Below are 13,144 nucleotides of genomic sequence, written 5' to 3'. Positions count from 1 at the left end.
CGGAACGTACCTGAGACATAAGCGTGCTTTTTTTTTCTTTCCTTTTCATGTAGCCAAAAAAAAATCTCATTTTGCTTTTGGCTTCTGGGTAGCAAAAAATGATTCATCGGAGACCTCATAGCCAAAAAAATATTCTAATTTACCATAAAAGAAAAAAAGAACACCTGAGATCTTGCCGGAGACCCGTCCCAAACATATCACGTATAAGGTTCCACTCACGCTTCCGGGGTGACCTTGGCCGGTAGTGGCGGACGAGCTGCTCCTTCCCATCGACTCGTGGAGAGTCCCCGACGACGGCTTAGAGGCATGTGGTCCTTACGCTCCTTCAAACAAGGGAAGCCGGATTTATTACTTCTAGGCCCGCCGCCCCCAGAGGGCCACCCGCCAAAGGCGCCCGGATTCGATGAAGGGGCGGCAGGGAATTGGTGCCTTGGCTCTGGCGTGGGTGAAGGGAGGGAATCTCCTGCGCTCGAGGGTACATGTACGGCGGGGAGACGGCCCAGCCCGCGCTGACCTGGCGGAAGTTGGATGTCGTCGGTGCTGCTTGTCGGCTCCTTGACTTCACGGGGCGACCTGGTGCCGACAGGTGTGTACAGTGGTCACCCCGCTTAGCTTACGGACAAGATTTGAAGATGGCTGCTCCTCCCCTTGCTGCGCATCCATCCTCCTCGGCCCTGGATTGATCTCCGTCGGTTGGTGTGGTTGGACCAGATGTGGGGCTTACCGGGGAAAACCCTTGGCCGACAACAGAAGCCACGACGCCGACGATGTTGCATGCCGTTCTACTTCATGAAGGCGACTTCGAGGTTTCCCCCGTCCTCCCTTACCAACTTGTCTCGGGGTGAAAACCCAGAGCTTCGGCCTGGGCAGCGGTGGCGCTCCAGCGACATACCCTTCTTGAAGGCGCTTCCTTGAGATAGCGGGTCTGTTGGATGAGCTCGGCGATGGTTGGTGGTAGTTGGTAGCGGTTGCTCTCTTCGTGCGGTGGTTGGTGAAGCACTCGCAAAGGCTCTGCTTTCGGCGAGTTGTCTGGTGACTCTTGGCCAAACCCGGAGGCACTAGCCTTATCTTTCTCACCGTGTCTTCATTGGCGACTTCGCCCGACAGTTTGCGTCTCGACGAGGTGGTTGGTGCTGCAGGCGGCGGCGAAGTCCATGGGTGGCGGTTGTGCCCGGGGTCCCCTCTTGCAACGTGTCTCTGTCATTTCCCTTGCGTGCTCGAGGGAGCGCGCGCCCCCGTGATGTTGTCGTTGCCGAGTAGCAGCTCTCGGTACGTGGTGGCGAATCATCGGCTCCTCGGCCGCGCCGAGCGCCTTGAGACCCTTGCTACGGGCATCGGCGATCGTGCCCTGTGGCATCTTATCGATGGCGTCGAGAATGACCTCAAACGGCCCGAGCTCGCACGTGCTGCATGGAAAACCGTCATCCGACACATCGTGTGGGCGCGCATCTTAGGGCATGTACAATGGGTTATTTTTTAGTCTTATAATCAGATATCCTAAATTTGTGGTGAGAGAGATTGTGCTAAGAGATCATCTCTTAGCTAAGAGATCCGGTTGAGTGAGTCACTTGTATTTTTAGATGGAGCAAGTGTGGTTTAGGATGAGTAGAGGCCAAAATTGCAGATTCAGTGAATTTATTAGACGTAGCCAACATTACATTTTGCTTGAATCTGGTCTAAGTAATAATGTGGGATCCACTAATTACGGATTTTTAAGATAAGAAGGTGAGTGATCATGAATCCCCAAATTTACGGAGCGCGAAATTTGGGAGCGAGAGGAAATATTATGGCACGGAGTTTTGCTTTGGAAAACAAAAGAGAGAACAATATCCTGCCCCGCCGCCGCCGCCGCCGCCGTCCCCGTCGCTCGTCAGCCCGCCGGACTCCACCCCCCACCGAATCATCCATCCCGAGCCTCCAATCGGCCGCGCGCGCGAACCTTCTTCGCCTCCCCTGCATCCCGCCCCTTCTTCCCCGATCCTCCTCCTACGCGGCCGGTCCGCTCCAGCTCAGGCGGCCATCCGTGGAGAAGGACGAGGACCTCCGAACGGTAGCTGCAGGCCCAGAAGCTCCCAACGACCTCCTGCAGACGGCGCGCACCCGGAGACCACCTCCACGACCCCCTGCAACCGGCCATATACGCGACCTGCTGCTGCTCAAGGCCGGCGACGCCCCCAACCTGCTGCACCCGTCGAGGTCTACCTTCTCCTCATCCCTGCTGCATTTCCCTCAATGTTCGTTTCGTGTTCCCTGTCGAAACCGATACGCAGCAGCAACGCACTAACGAATAGGAAATCAGCAAGAACTTGTTCTGTCCGTGCATAGGCAGTGAAGCATGCGTAGGAAACCTTAGATTTTGTTTTTTCATTTGTTTTGCTGCTTACTACTTGACTAACTATGCATATGCGGCAGTGCTCAGCCCTGAATGTACATCTCCTGCAGGTTAATTATGGAGTAGCATCGTGACAACTCCTTTTCATCTTCGGTGCCAGATCGATGCAACTCTTTATCAGATCAGTACGTTAATCATGGAATTTCTCATGGTATCAAACTGTTGTTATCCCTACCTATTTAGTCGAGTCAATTCAAGTGTTCTGTAATACCTGCAAGCTGAAGCAATTTGTTTTTTCTAGATGATTGTAGTACTTGTCAAAAGACAACAAGTAATGGTGCTGTAATCATGTCATATTGATATATTGTTTCGGTTCAGATTATAAATTTTCCTGGTCCCATGTATTAGTTACAGAGTACTCCGGAGTAGATTTGTCACGCTCGCTAGTGTTGCTTTTCGTACATGTACAGAATGATGTTCTGTTCTGAAAATTAAGATAGACCTGTCCTACATTTGTTAGATCTCCATTATACTTGAAGTCATGCGTACGATATCATCGCCTTATTGTTTTTATCGCACGATAATGAAGTAGTCTGACTCCATTTCTTTTTCTGATTAAATTAAATGATTTATGTGGTGGCTAAAGTGGCGATGCTGGTCTGTTGTTGGAATTTCAGCTCGGGTCAAGCTTGCCTGGTCGAGAAGAAGTGCGGGCCTGTCGCTGCTCGCCGGACACCGCCTCCATGGCCATTGAGAAGGAGTTTGAGCTCTTGCACACCTCAGAGTCCTCCTGTATCTTCTTCTCTGGTTATTACAACTTCTTCCAGCCGGTCGACGGAGATGAGATGGATTTTGACTATGAAGAATAATCGAAAGGTATATACATACATGTTGCTGTACTTGTACGTTCTAGTGCTCTTGTGGTGAATGTACCGCGAGGAATTAGGTGGTGGTCTGTTATGATTTCAGATGAAGAGGAAGAGAAAATCATTCCAAGTAAGCAGGAAATGGGTCTGCTGCCTCCTGCCACAGGTACCTAAACTTATGTTGGATAAGATTTTTTATCCAATAAGGAAATATTTTTCAATTATCTGCATGGAATTTCTTTATTCAATTAAAAGACCAAGCTGTTTTAGCAAGGGTTAGACAATGAATAGATTGTTTTTACATGTGGGAATGTTTGATCATGTCAGGTCCAAAGTTGTTGTCAAACAAGTTGGTACATGACTAGGCTTTTTTTTTCACAACTACATACTGATGTTTGATTCTTGGCAGGGCTAATATATGTAGTTTGATGCTGTGGTGGCTGTGAAGGACTTGGGTGGCAGGTAACACGATGATGGACCCGATTAAGATTTCTCCGGTAAGCATCCGCTTATCAGCTTCTAATTCCTCTCCCCCTTTCTTCTGTCATGATCTCGATTGGTGACTTGGCTGTGTGCCAATGGTTTGATCTATTAAGCTTTCTGTGTAGCTGGGATTTGTTGACCTAGCTAATTGTTTGTGCTGTACATTGTTTTCTGCGTATGTGACCTTGTGCTCTATCATGGTGAATTTGTACTGATACTATGCTAAAACTAAAATATGAATCAAAATTGAGAAGATTTATTCGCTTTACGTTGTAATTGAGCATTACTCGTTTCTGGTACTTCGGTTGTGGGCGTCCCCGAGTTTTATGTCACATGGGTCGTAAATATTGTCTTTATTGAATTATATTGTTTGCTGTGCAGGTTTGAATGTCGAAAAAACAGCAAATTTCATGTCGGATTCAATGGTTGGTATTGGTTCCAAAATGTCATGTTCGGAGAGAAAGGGGATCCGGATTCAAATGTTCAAAATTGTTTACACTATAGAGTATAGATATGTAGATAGATATATCATATATGGATGGCCAATTAATACAGAGAGAAACCACAAAATTAAATGCAAAATATCATAACAGAATATGTATCTTGAGGTTAATTAACATGCTGCTGCATAGCCATCTGCATAGTCTTTTTCTTGCATTAGCTACCAAACGACCGTGCAATGCTTATATTTAGCACTTCTAAACTGAATAATGCATGTGATGCTTCTACACGTGCACCAATAAACTGGAGTTAATTGCTGATATATGCTAGCCAATTACATCAAGTGCTCATGTGGTATAAAGTTTATGCATGCAGGGGCTGTACTGCCATCTTTTCTTGAGAGTAGTGTTCGCTGTACTGAATTGATGTTGTTGTCGTGCCTTTCACCAGGGATAGATCAGCCACAGTCATGGGAACCGGAGGGCGCTCAACACTGGCACCAGGTCTGGCCACTCAAACTTCAGTGCAACCGAAGGCGACCAGTAGCAAGGTCCGTTTCGTTTGCCCATCTAACTATTTCCCAGCAAGGTCCCGTCTTGTTTCTGCGCATTGTCTGCTCTGATCCTATTCTAATTTAGCGTGGGAAAAAATTGAGTGCTCAGCTATGGGAGGGGAACATGCTGCAAACTTCCAATGCATCCAGTGATTTTGTTATTTATAGAACTGATTGGAGAATCTTGAAATTGGATAACTAGGTTGGTTCGTTTTTGGTGTGGAAAAGTGCTGGGCTATGAGGTGATTTTATTGTTCATAAAAATGATTAGAGAATCCTCAATTTGGACGACCAATTTGATTCTCTATCTGTCAACTTATGCAGTCTAATTTCTGTTTTTTGCACAGGCCTGTTTCAAGTAGTATTATCCTTTGTTCAGTATTGGCTATACTGAATTAATTTTGTTGTTGTGCCTTCCCCCCGGGACAGATCAGCCACAATCATGGGGACCGAAGGGCGCTGCATGCCGACGACGGGGCGCCAACCACCAGGACACGTGGCTGAGGGAGAGTTCTCAACGTTGGCAAAAGATGACGTGTCTGTGTACACTGCACGCTCATTCGCTCACAAATCAAGCCTTGTTAATGTCACACGCTGGTATGATCATGTCAGTGCTCTACTAAGTGTTTTTATTATGTAAAAACTAAGGGTATGCTTGTTAAATTTTCAGTGGAGTGACTGCAGATGGCGAAGGTGTCGAGGTCGAGTCATCTGCTTATTTTGTGGCATCAACTGCTCAAGTTGCTAAACAAAAGGTTGCAACCAACTACTTATCTTATATGTTTGACTTGTAAGTCTAATTTAAGTGTTTCAGTAAAAGGATACAAAAAATATTCGCTAGATCTATTACATCGTAAAACATGTTGTGCGTGGTATAACATAGCGGTGTTCATGATGGTTTTGTTATGTGAAGTATTTCGATGCGTCATCGTTAAATTTTTTGATAAAAAGGGTAGTTCTAAGACATTTTTCGAAAATAAGCAATGGTAAGGAAATCGGTAATCGTTAACTGCTCGGTCGGCTTGGGAGTAGCGATTAATCGGAATTCGGACTATTAACTGATTTAATCGGTCGGCTATTAATCGGTGTGACCTACACAAATTAGCACGTAAAAAACAGTTTATATAAGAAAAATAATAGTATATGAGCCTCTATATGTCTGGCTCTACTTCTCTAGAGCCTAAAATCCCAGAAAAACATGTATGTTTCTCCTCCGTGACCTAATCTTCAAGGTCACGAGCGAAACAGGATCCACTAGTCGAAGCCACGTTTCTTCCTTCCACTTCTTATCCTCTCACCTCTGAAGTTTATCTTCTCCCACCATCTACCTAGCTAGGGTACGACCCCTCTTACACCTCAACCACCTAACCTATCGAAGGCACCCTTGAGCTCCTGCATGAGCTACTCAAGGTGGTCGAGCTGCTGTATCTAGACAACTGAGAGTAACTGGTCTAGGAGGGCAAGGAACTAGTTGGCGGCGGCGGAATTCGAGCAGTTGGAGGCTACAATCAAGCGGGAGCTTTGCAAAACCTACTTTATTGTTGAGGGGTAGCGTCTGTACTAGCTATATGCATTGAAAAGTTTATAACTTTTTTGACCAAGTGCAGTAGTTAATCGGGAACATACCTAGTAATCGGACTTTCGGTACGATTAATCGGGCTAAAGGATTAACACAAGAGATTAATGGTAATCGACACGGTCAGACCCCTAGTAGCGATTAATCGGCCTAGTAATCGTTGAATCGGCCTAGTTTTTGAACAGTGTTAAATAAGTATGGATGCTTCCTTCTGCTAGTAAATCCATGTTACTTGTCTAGTGGTTAATATTAACATTCTTTACATTGGTACACTTGTATTTCCGTAGGGCTTTTATGAGGTTCCTTACCATGAAAATGAAGGAGATCAATAAAATAATTAAAGAATTATGGTAGCAGGCATCTAGAGGCCAAGATAATGATTGCATAAGCATCAATTCTGATTCTCAGGGTGCTGGCACTCAATCATATAGCTATCGTTGAATTTGAACTAGCTACATGTTTGATTGACTTTCTTGGACTACTACATTAACCATTTTTAACTATCCCTTGTGTTGAAATGTAAAATGCTGCTGCTGACCTGGAAATGCGAGGGTAATGTAGTGCTGGTCAGAAGGTGAACTCTATTGGGCTTCTTTTGTCGGTGTAAACTTTTGTTTACTAGATGAGTGTAGTACTTGTCAGAATTGGCTCGAAAACAGATTCAACCGTTAACAAAAAGACAACAAGTAATGGTGCTGTAATCATGTCATATTGATATGCTGTTTCGTTTTAGATTGTAAAGTTTCCTCGTCCCATGTATTAGTTACAGAGTACTCTAGTAGATTTGTCACGCTCCGTGGTCTCGCTTTTCGTACATGGACAAAATGATGTTCTGTTCTAAAAATTAAGATAGACCTGTCCTACATTTGTCAGATCTCCATTATACTTGAAGTGATGCGTACGATATCATCGCCTTATTGTTTTATCGCACGGTAATGAAGTAATCTGACTCCAATTTTTTTTCTGGTTAAATTAAATGATTGATGTGGTAGCTAAAGTGGCGATGATGGTCTGTTGTTGGAATTCAGCTCGGATCAAGCTTGCCTGGTCGAGAAGAAGCGTGGGCCCGTTGCTACACGCCGGATGCCACCTCCATGGCCATTGAGAAAGTGTTTGAGCCCTTGCACACCTCAGACTCCTCCTGTGTCTTTTTCTCTGGTTACAAGCTCTTCCAGCCGGTCGATGTAGATGAGATAGATTTTGACTCTGAAGAATAATCTAAAGGTATATACATACATGTCGCTGTACTTGTGTATGTTATTGTGCTCTTCTGTTGAATGTACATGGCAAGGAATTAGGTGGTGGTCTGTTTTGATTTCAGATAAAGAGGAAGAGAAACTTATTCCAGTCACCAGGAAAAGGGTCTGCTGCCTCCTGCCACAGGTACCTAAACTTATGTTGGAAAATTTTGTTTAATCCAATAAGGAGCCGCATGGAATTTCTTTATTCAACTAAAAGACCAAGTTGTTTTAGCAAGGGGTTGAACAATTAATAGACTGTTTTTGCATGTGGAAATATTTGATCATGGCAGGTCCAAAGTTGTTGTCAAACAAGTTAGTACATGACTAGGATTTTTTCTTTTCTCATAGCCACATACTGATGTTTGATTCTTGACAGCACAAATATATGTAGCGTTGATCTTTGTGATGGCTGTGAAGGACGTGGGTGGCGGGTAACACGATGATGGACCCAGTTAGGATTTCTCACAGTAAGCAATCGCTTCTCCTCTTCTTCTTCCTCTCCCCCTTTGTTCATTGTTTTCTGCGCATGTGAACTTGTGCTCTATCATGGTGAATTTGTACGGAGACTATTTTAAAATTAAAATATGCCTTTCACCAGGGATAGATCTACCACAATCATGGAGACCGAAGGGCGTTGCATGCCGGACACCAGGACACGTGTACAAGGAAGGGGCACTCAGCATCGGCACCGGGTACGGCGACTCCGACTTTAGTGCCACTGAGGGCGATCACCATCAAGGTCCGTTTCGTTTGCCCATCTAACTATTTCCTAGCAAGATCCCATCTCATTTCTGCGCATGGGCTGCCCTGATTCTATTCAAATTTAGTGTGGGGAAAAATTGAGTGATCGGCTATGAGAGGGGAACATGCTGCAAAATTCCAATGCAGGCAGTGATTTTGTTATTCATAGAATCCTGAAATTGGATAACTAGCCTGATTCGGTTTTGGTGTGGAAAAAGTGTTGGGCTATGAGAGTTGATTTTCTTGTTCATAAAATGATCAGAGAATCCTCAATTTGGACAACTAGTTTGATTCTCTATCTGTAACTTTTTTTGTGTCAACTTATGCAGTCCAATTTTTTTTATACGAGGCCCGTTCCAAGTAGTATGTATCTTTTGTTTAGTATTTGCTATACTGAATTAATTTTGTTGCTGTGCCTTTCCCCAGGGACAGGTCAGCCACAATCATGGGGCCCGAAGGAAGCTGCATGCCGGCAGCGGGGCGACAACCACCAGGACACATGGCCGAGGGAGAGCTCTCAATGTCGGCAAAAGATGACATGGTTGTGTACACTGCACTCTCATTTGCTCCCAAATCAAGCCTTGTCAATGTCACACGCTGGTATGATCATGTCAGGGCTCTACTAAGTGTTTTTATCATGTAAGAACTAAGGGTCATCGCATCAACTCCTCAAGGTGCTGACCAAAAGGTTGCAACCAACTATTTATCTTATATGGTTGACTTGTAAGGCTAATTTAAGTGTTTCAGTAAAAGGATGCAAAAAATATTCGCTAGATCTATTATACATCCTAAAACGTGTTGTGCATGGTATAACATAGTTGTGTCATGTGAAGCTACTATTTCGGGGCGTCACCATTAAATTTTTGATGAAAATGGTAGTTCTAAGACATTATTCTGAAAAATGTATGGATGCTTCCTTCTGCTAGTAAATCCATGCTACTTGTCTAGTGGTTAATATTAACGTTCTTTACATTGGTACACATGTATTTCTGTAGGGCTTTTATGAGGTTCCATACCATGAAAATGGATGAGATCAATAAAATAATTAAGGAATTAAGGCAGCAGGCATATAGAGGCCAAGATAATGATTGCATCAGCATCAATTCTGATTACGAGGGTGATGGTACTCGATCATATGGCTATCGTGGAAGTTAAACTAGCTACATGTTTGATTGACTTTCTTGGACTGCTACATTTACCATTTTTTTACTATCCTTTATGATGTCATGTAGAATGGAGCTGCTAACATGGAAATGCGAGGGCGATGTAGTGCTGGTCAGAAGGTAAACTCTTTTGGGCTTCTTTTATCGATGTAATCTTTAGCTGATGTAACGTCTCCTCTGCAATATTGTTTTAATAATACACTATTTGATTACCGCTAGCATGATTTTATGAACTCAGTAGGCATGCAGAATCATGTCTCACAGCTACATCCACTGCTTTTCAGGTGCTTGCTTCTCTTATAATTACACTAGCACTTGGAGAAACATCCTGTATGAATTGTGGCGTATTAGCTTTGGATGGGCCGAATGCAGGGAACCAAGCTGCTGCACTATTGAGGTACAATTTGGCATGGCAATGTCATTATCATTTGGAGCTTGTACCATTAGCTTTTTTGGGCATATATCTCTTTTGTGTGATTCACCTTTTCACTTTTGACAGCGTGGGCTCATATTTGTGATAATTCTTTAGCTGCTAAATCTTTTTAAGGCTTGTTTAGACTAATGCCTCTGATGCCGTTTGTTACTAGATGATCTCTATTTGTACAATTATCCCGTATGAGGAAATTATTTATCAAATTTTGCAAATATTAGTGCATGTTTTTATGAACCTGTGATTAAAGTTTAGGTTCAGTTTTGGTAGTTGTATAACTAGGACTTGGTTGTTGCAGTAGTAAGTGATGTTTGTCGATGCTTAAGATGAATGACTATTTTCCTGCTCCCTGACTTGAATTTTATGGTTGGATGTCCCCTAAGTGTGCATCTTGTTCAATTTTGAAGTATATTGTCTCCTATGTGATCTGGCTGTCCAAAGACAGCATTAGGACATGCTGAATTTTCTAGCTGAAATATGTATTGGGTACTTTGTTTTCTTACTTTAATTTCCCAGGTAAATAACACTCAAAAAATAAAGCAAAGCAATTTGAAAAAAATTAACATGTAGCAACACAGTAGTAATGCTCATCTTATGGAACAGTTTGATATATCAATCTGATTTGGAAATGTAGCATTTGCAGGTTACTTGGTGCCTTTATTACATGTAACACTTATATTTTGTGTTGATATGTATTTATATGCATATACACGGACATACGTGAATATTGTTGTCGATGCCATACCAAATCCCTTCAAGTGCTGAACTAATTTGTATGTTCCGTATCTTCATTGCTAGAGTATTTCCAGACTTTGTAGATTTGATCTGCTATGCTATTGTGTCTCAGGTTCTAGGATCATATTGGTGCTTTGGAGCATGAGATGCAAGTTGGTGACTTATAGCATGAGATGCTTGTTTGGATGAAGCAACAAGGACCTGACATAAACTCCCTCGCCGACCGTCGCATCGCCTCCGGCTTCTTCGGTGTCCAGCATGATGCAGCTGCGGCTCGCTACGGTCGTGGCCAATGTAATCTGTTGGTCCTTGTAATTATTGTCGAGTAGTCGTCGCCATAGTGGCAAACATCATGCAGGTACCATCATTGATGCTGCACATGTGTCTCCCTTTCTACTACCATCTTCGTTATTTCTGCATCCACATGTTTGTTCATTGAGGTCTTGTTTGATTGACCGAGGCATTAACAAAGTGTGTGAACCTTTTCTCCTGTGCAGATCTTTCTTGAACAGCACGAGAGGCCAATTGAGAGCCTCATGTAGGTTACGTATATAGGGATACATGCTGTCTGTTTATCTGCGATTTGGTTTGCCAAGTATTAGTAACCGTGTGTGTGTGTGTGTGTGTGTGTGAATATGCAAAATGGCATGCATATTTTTTGGCTTGCCAAATCGTAATATACAATATCTTACAAAATGCATTTTTAACATCAATATATAAAAGCTTATTTTTCGAATTATCAATATATAAGCTACTTGAAAAGAAAAAGAAACTGTACCAAAGTATATTACTTAACCATAGAGTTTGACTGCTTCAAATCAATCCTATTGATTCTTTTCGCTGCTGCATTTCATAAAAATATCCTCAAAATTAATTAGTTGTACCTCTTCATGATTTAGAACCTAATTAGATCTTGCCCCAACTATAAGATGCAAGAATCATAACTAAAAGAAATCTCAAAATAGGTGGATGTGGTGACTGCAGTAGATAAGGATAAATTTACAGGTTGGCACAAACGAGATTGCCATCAAATAGACGAGCCGCAACCATTGATCAATCTTTGGCTTTCCGCCGCCGCCAACCATGCCACCGGCCAACCCCCACGGCCACACACCCAGCCAGATCTGCGTCCAAGTGCAGGATTGCAGTCAAGAGAGAAAACCTGATCGTCTCAAACGAAGCTCCCAGGTAGAAGAAGGGACGGACGAGTAATATATTAAGGGGTAGTCTGAATTATCATTTTTGCTAGGGGTCGACCGCCCAGGTTCGCCCCGTGAAGTTTTGCCAGTGATAGTGTTCATAATCATGCTTGCCGCTGAATACCTATTTGCATGTCTGGTTTATATACATCATAATTCATTGAGTGCCATACATACACCAGAAATGATTACCGTGATGCACGGGAACAACTTGTATTAGGATGTATGTATTGCTTCATATGTAAAGTTAGCCTCTCACTGGTTAGTATCTAGTTGCTGTTGTTGTCCAACTAGTAGTGTTTATTATGGAACTTTGACTAGTAATTGTTACTGCAGATTTTTCCGCTGAATATCTAGGGGCGCACTGCGCACCATCCTACTCGAGCCTCCCGCTGTCTTGGAAGAAAAAGTAAGCAACTTTCTCTCTTTTCCCTCCCTATAACCTGCTTGGCTCGGATGTGCGGTAATTGAAGTTTTCTTCAGGCCATTCTGCTGTTTTGGAGGCTGTCTGTGGGCGAATTCTTCTTCATGGTGCCCATGGCCCTGCAGCTCACGACCAACGCCTTCAGGTCCTGCTGGTGGTTGCCTGCCTCCTATGACCCGGCGTTCACCTAGCGCTGCTGCCCGGTGTCTTCCGGCGACCATGCCCTGAGCAATTGGTAAGAGTAACTCAAAAAGGTCAATAATGAAACCCTTAACTCCATGTCATTTTGGTGGTTTGATAATCTCCATTTAGTAAGTGCAAACAGTAATCACTGTTTGATTGTTAATTTAGCAAGTAGTTGATTTTAAAGCATGTTTGGAAACCCAAGTGTATGTTTCGTCTCTTTGAAGTTTGGAGTTGGCATCTTCTGGACATGGTTACTCTTGTACATGCCATCTTTGATTTGTATATTATTTGTCGGGCCAAACTTGCTGATACCGTTTGTCTTCAACGCCATGACATTGTTTTTGCATTTTTACCTGAAAGTCAGAGTTGATGGAGACCGTTGACCTCCAATTCACACAGCGCTAGTAAACTACACAATTAGTATGCTTAGCAAAGCTCATTCATTGTCTAGATGAAAATGTATCAGGTTCCAGTGCCTTTTATTTTTTGCTTCAAGAAGAATGAAGATGACGTCTTTGGTAGAAACTGATTGACGAAAATCTATTTGATGCATTAAACTAATCAAATTTATAGTATCCTGTGAACTTAACTATATCACACGCATAGAGAGATAGGGAGAGTGAATGAGTATATAACTATATATCCAAAGAAAAATTGTAATGTCACACGTTTCATTTCAACAAGAATGGCATTTGCATAGGGATCATAAAAGGTAAGGTAAATGAAACTTTAATATTGAACTGAAGCATTGCACTCATACTTTTTCCGAAATGA

The 13,144-nt window shown here is 43.1% G+C and overlaps 1 protein-coding gene across 1 annotated transcript in view; it reads left to right on the top strand.

Moving 5' to 3' along the window:
• The first annotated feature begins 1,786 nt into the window (after positions 1 to 1,786).
• LOC127321863 (uncharacterized) overlaps positions 1,787 to 13,144 on the top strand; it is a 57,799-nt gene continuing 46,441 nt past the window's right edge. Inside the window, exons 1-8 of the mRNA XM_071827729.1 lie at positions 1,787 to 2,196; positions 3,010 to 3,208; positions 3,302 to 3,364; positions 3,608 to 3,695; positions 4,573 to 4,672; positions 5,105 to 5,272; positions 5,346 to 5,430; positions 7,244 to 7,475. Coding sequence (XP_071683830.1) covers positions 1,787 to 2,196; positions 3,010 to 3,208; positions 3,302 to 3,364; positions 3,608 to 3,613 — 678 coding nt within the window. The 3' untranslated portion in view covers positions 3,614 to 3,695; positions 4,573 to 4,672; positions 5,105 to 5,272; positions 5,346 to 5,430; positions 7,244 to 7,475. The remainder of the gene's footprint in view (positions 2,197 to 3,009; positions 3,209 to 3,301; positions 3,365 to 3,607; positions 3,696 to 4,572; positions 4,673 to 5,104; positions 5,273 to 5,345; positions 5,431 to 7,243; positions 7,476 to 13,144) is intronic.

Source organism: Lolium perenne, chromosome 3 (assembly GCF_019359855.2).
Source record: "Lolium perenne isolate Kyuss_39 chromosome 3, Kyuss_2.0, whole genome shotgun sequence".
Taxonomy (NCBI): Eukaryota; Viridiplantae; Streptophyta; class Magnoliopsida; order Poales; family Poaceae; genus Lolium; species Lolium perenne.
This window is presented reverse-complemented; position numbering and strand designations above follow the sequence as displayed.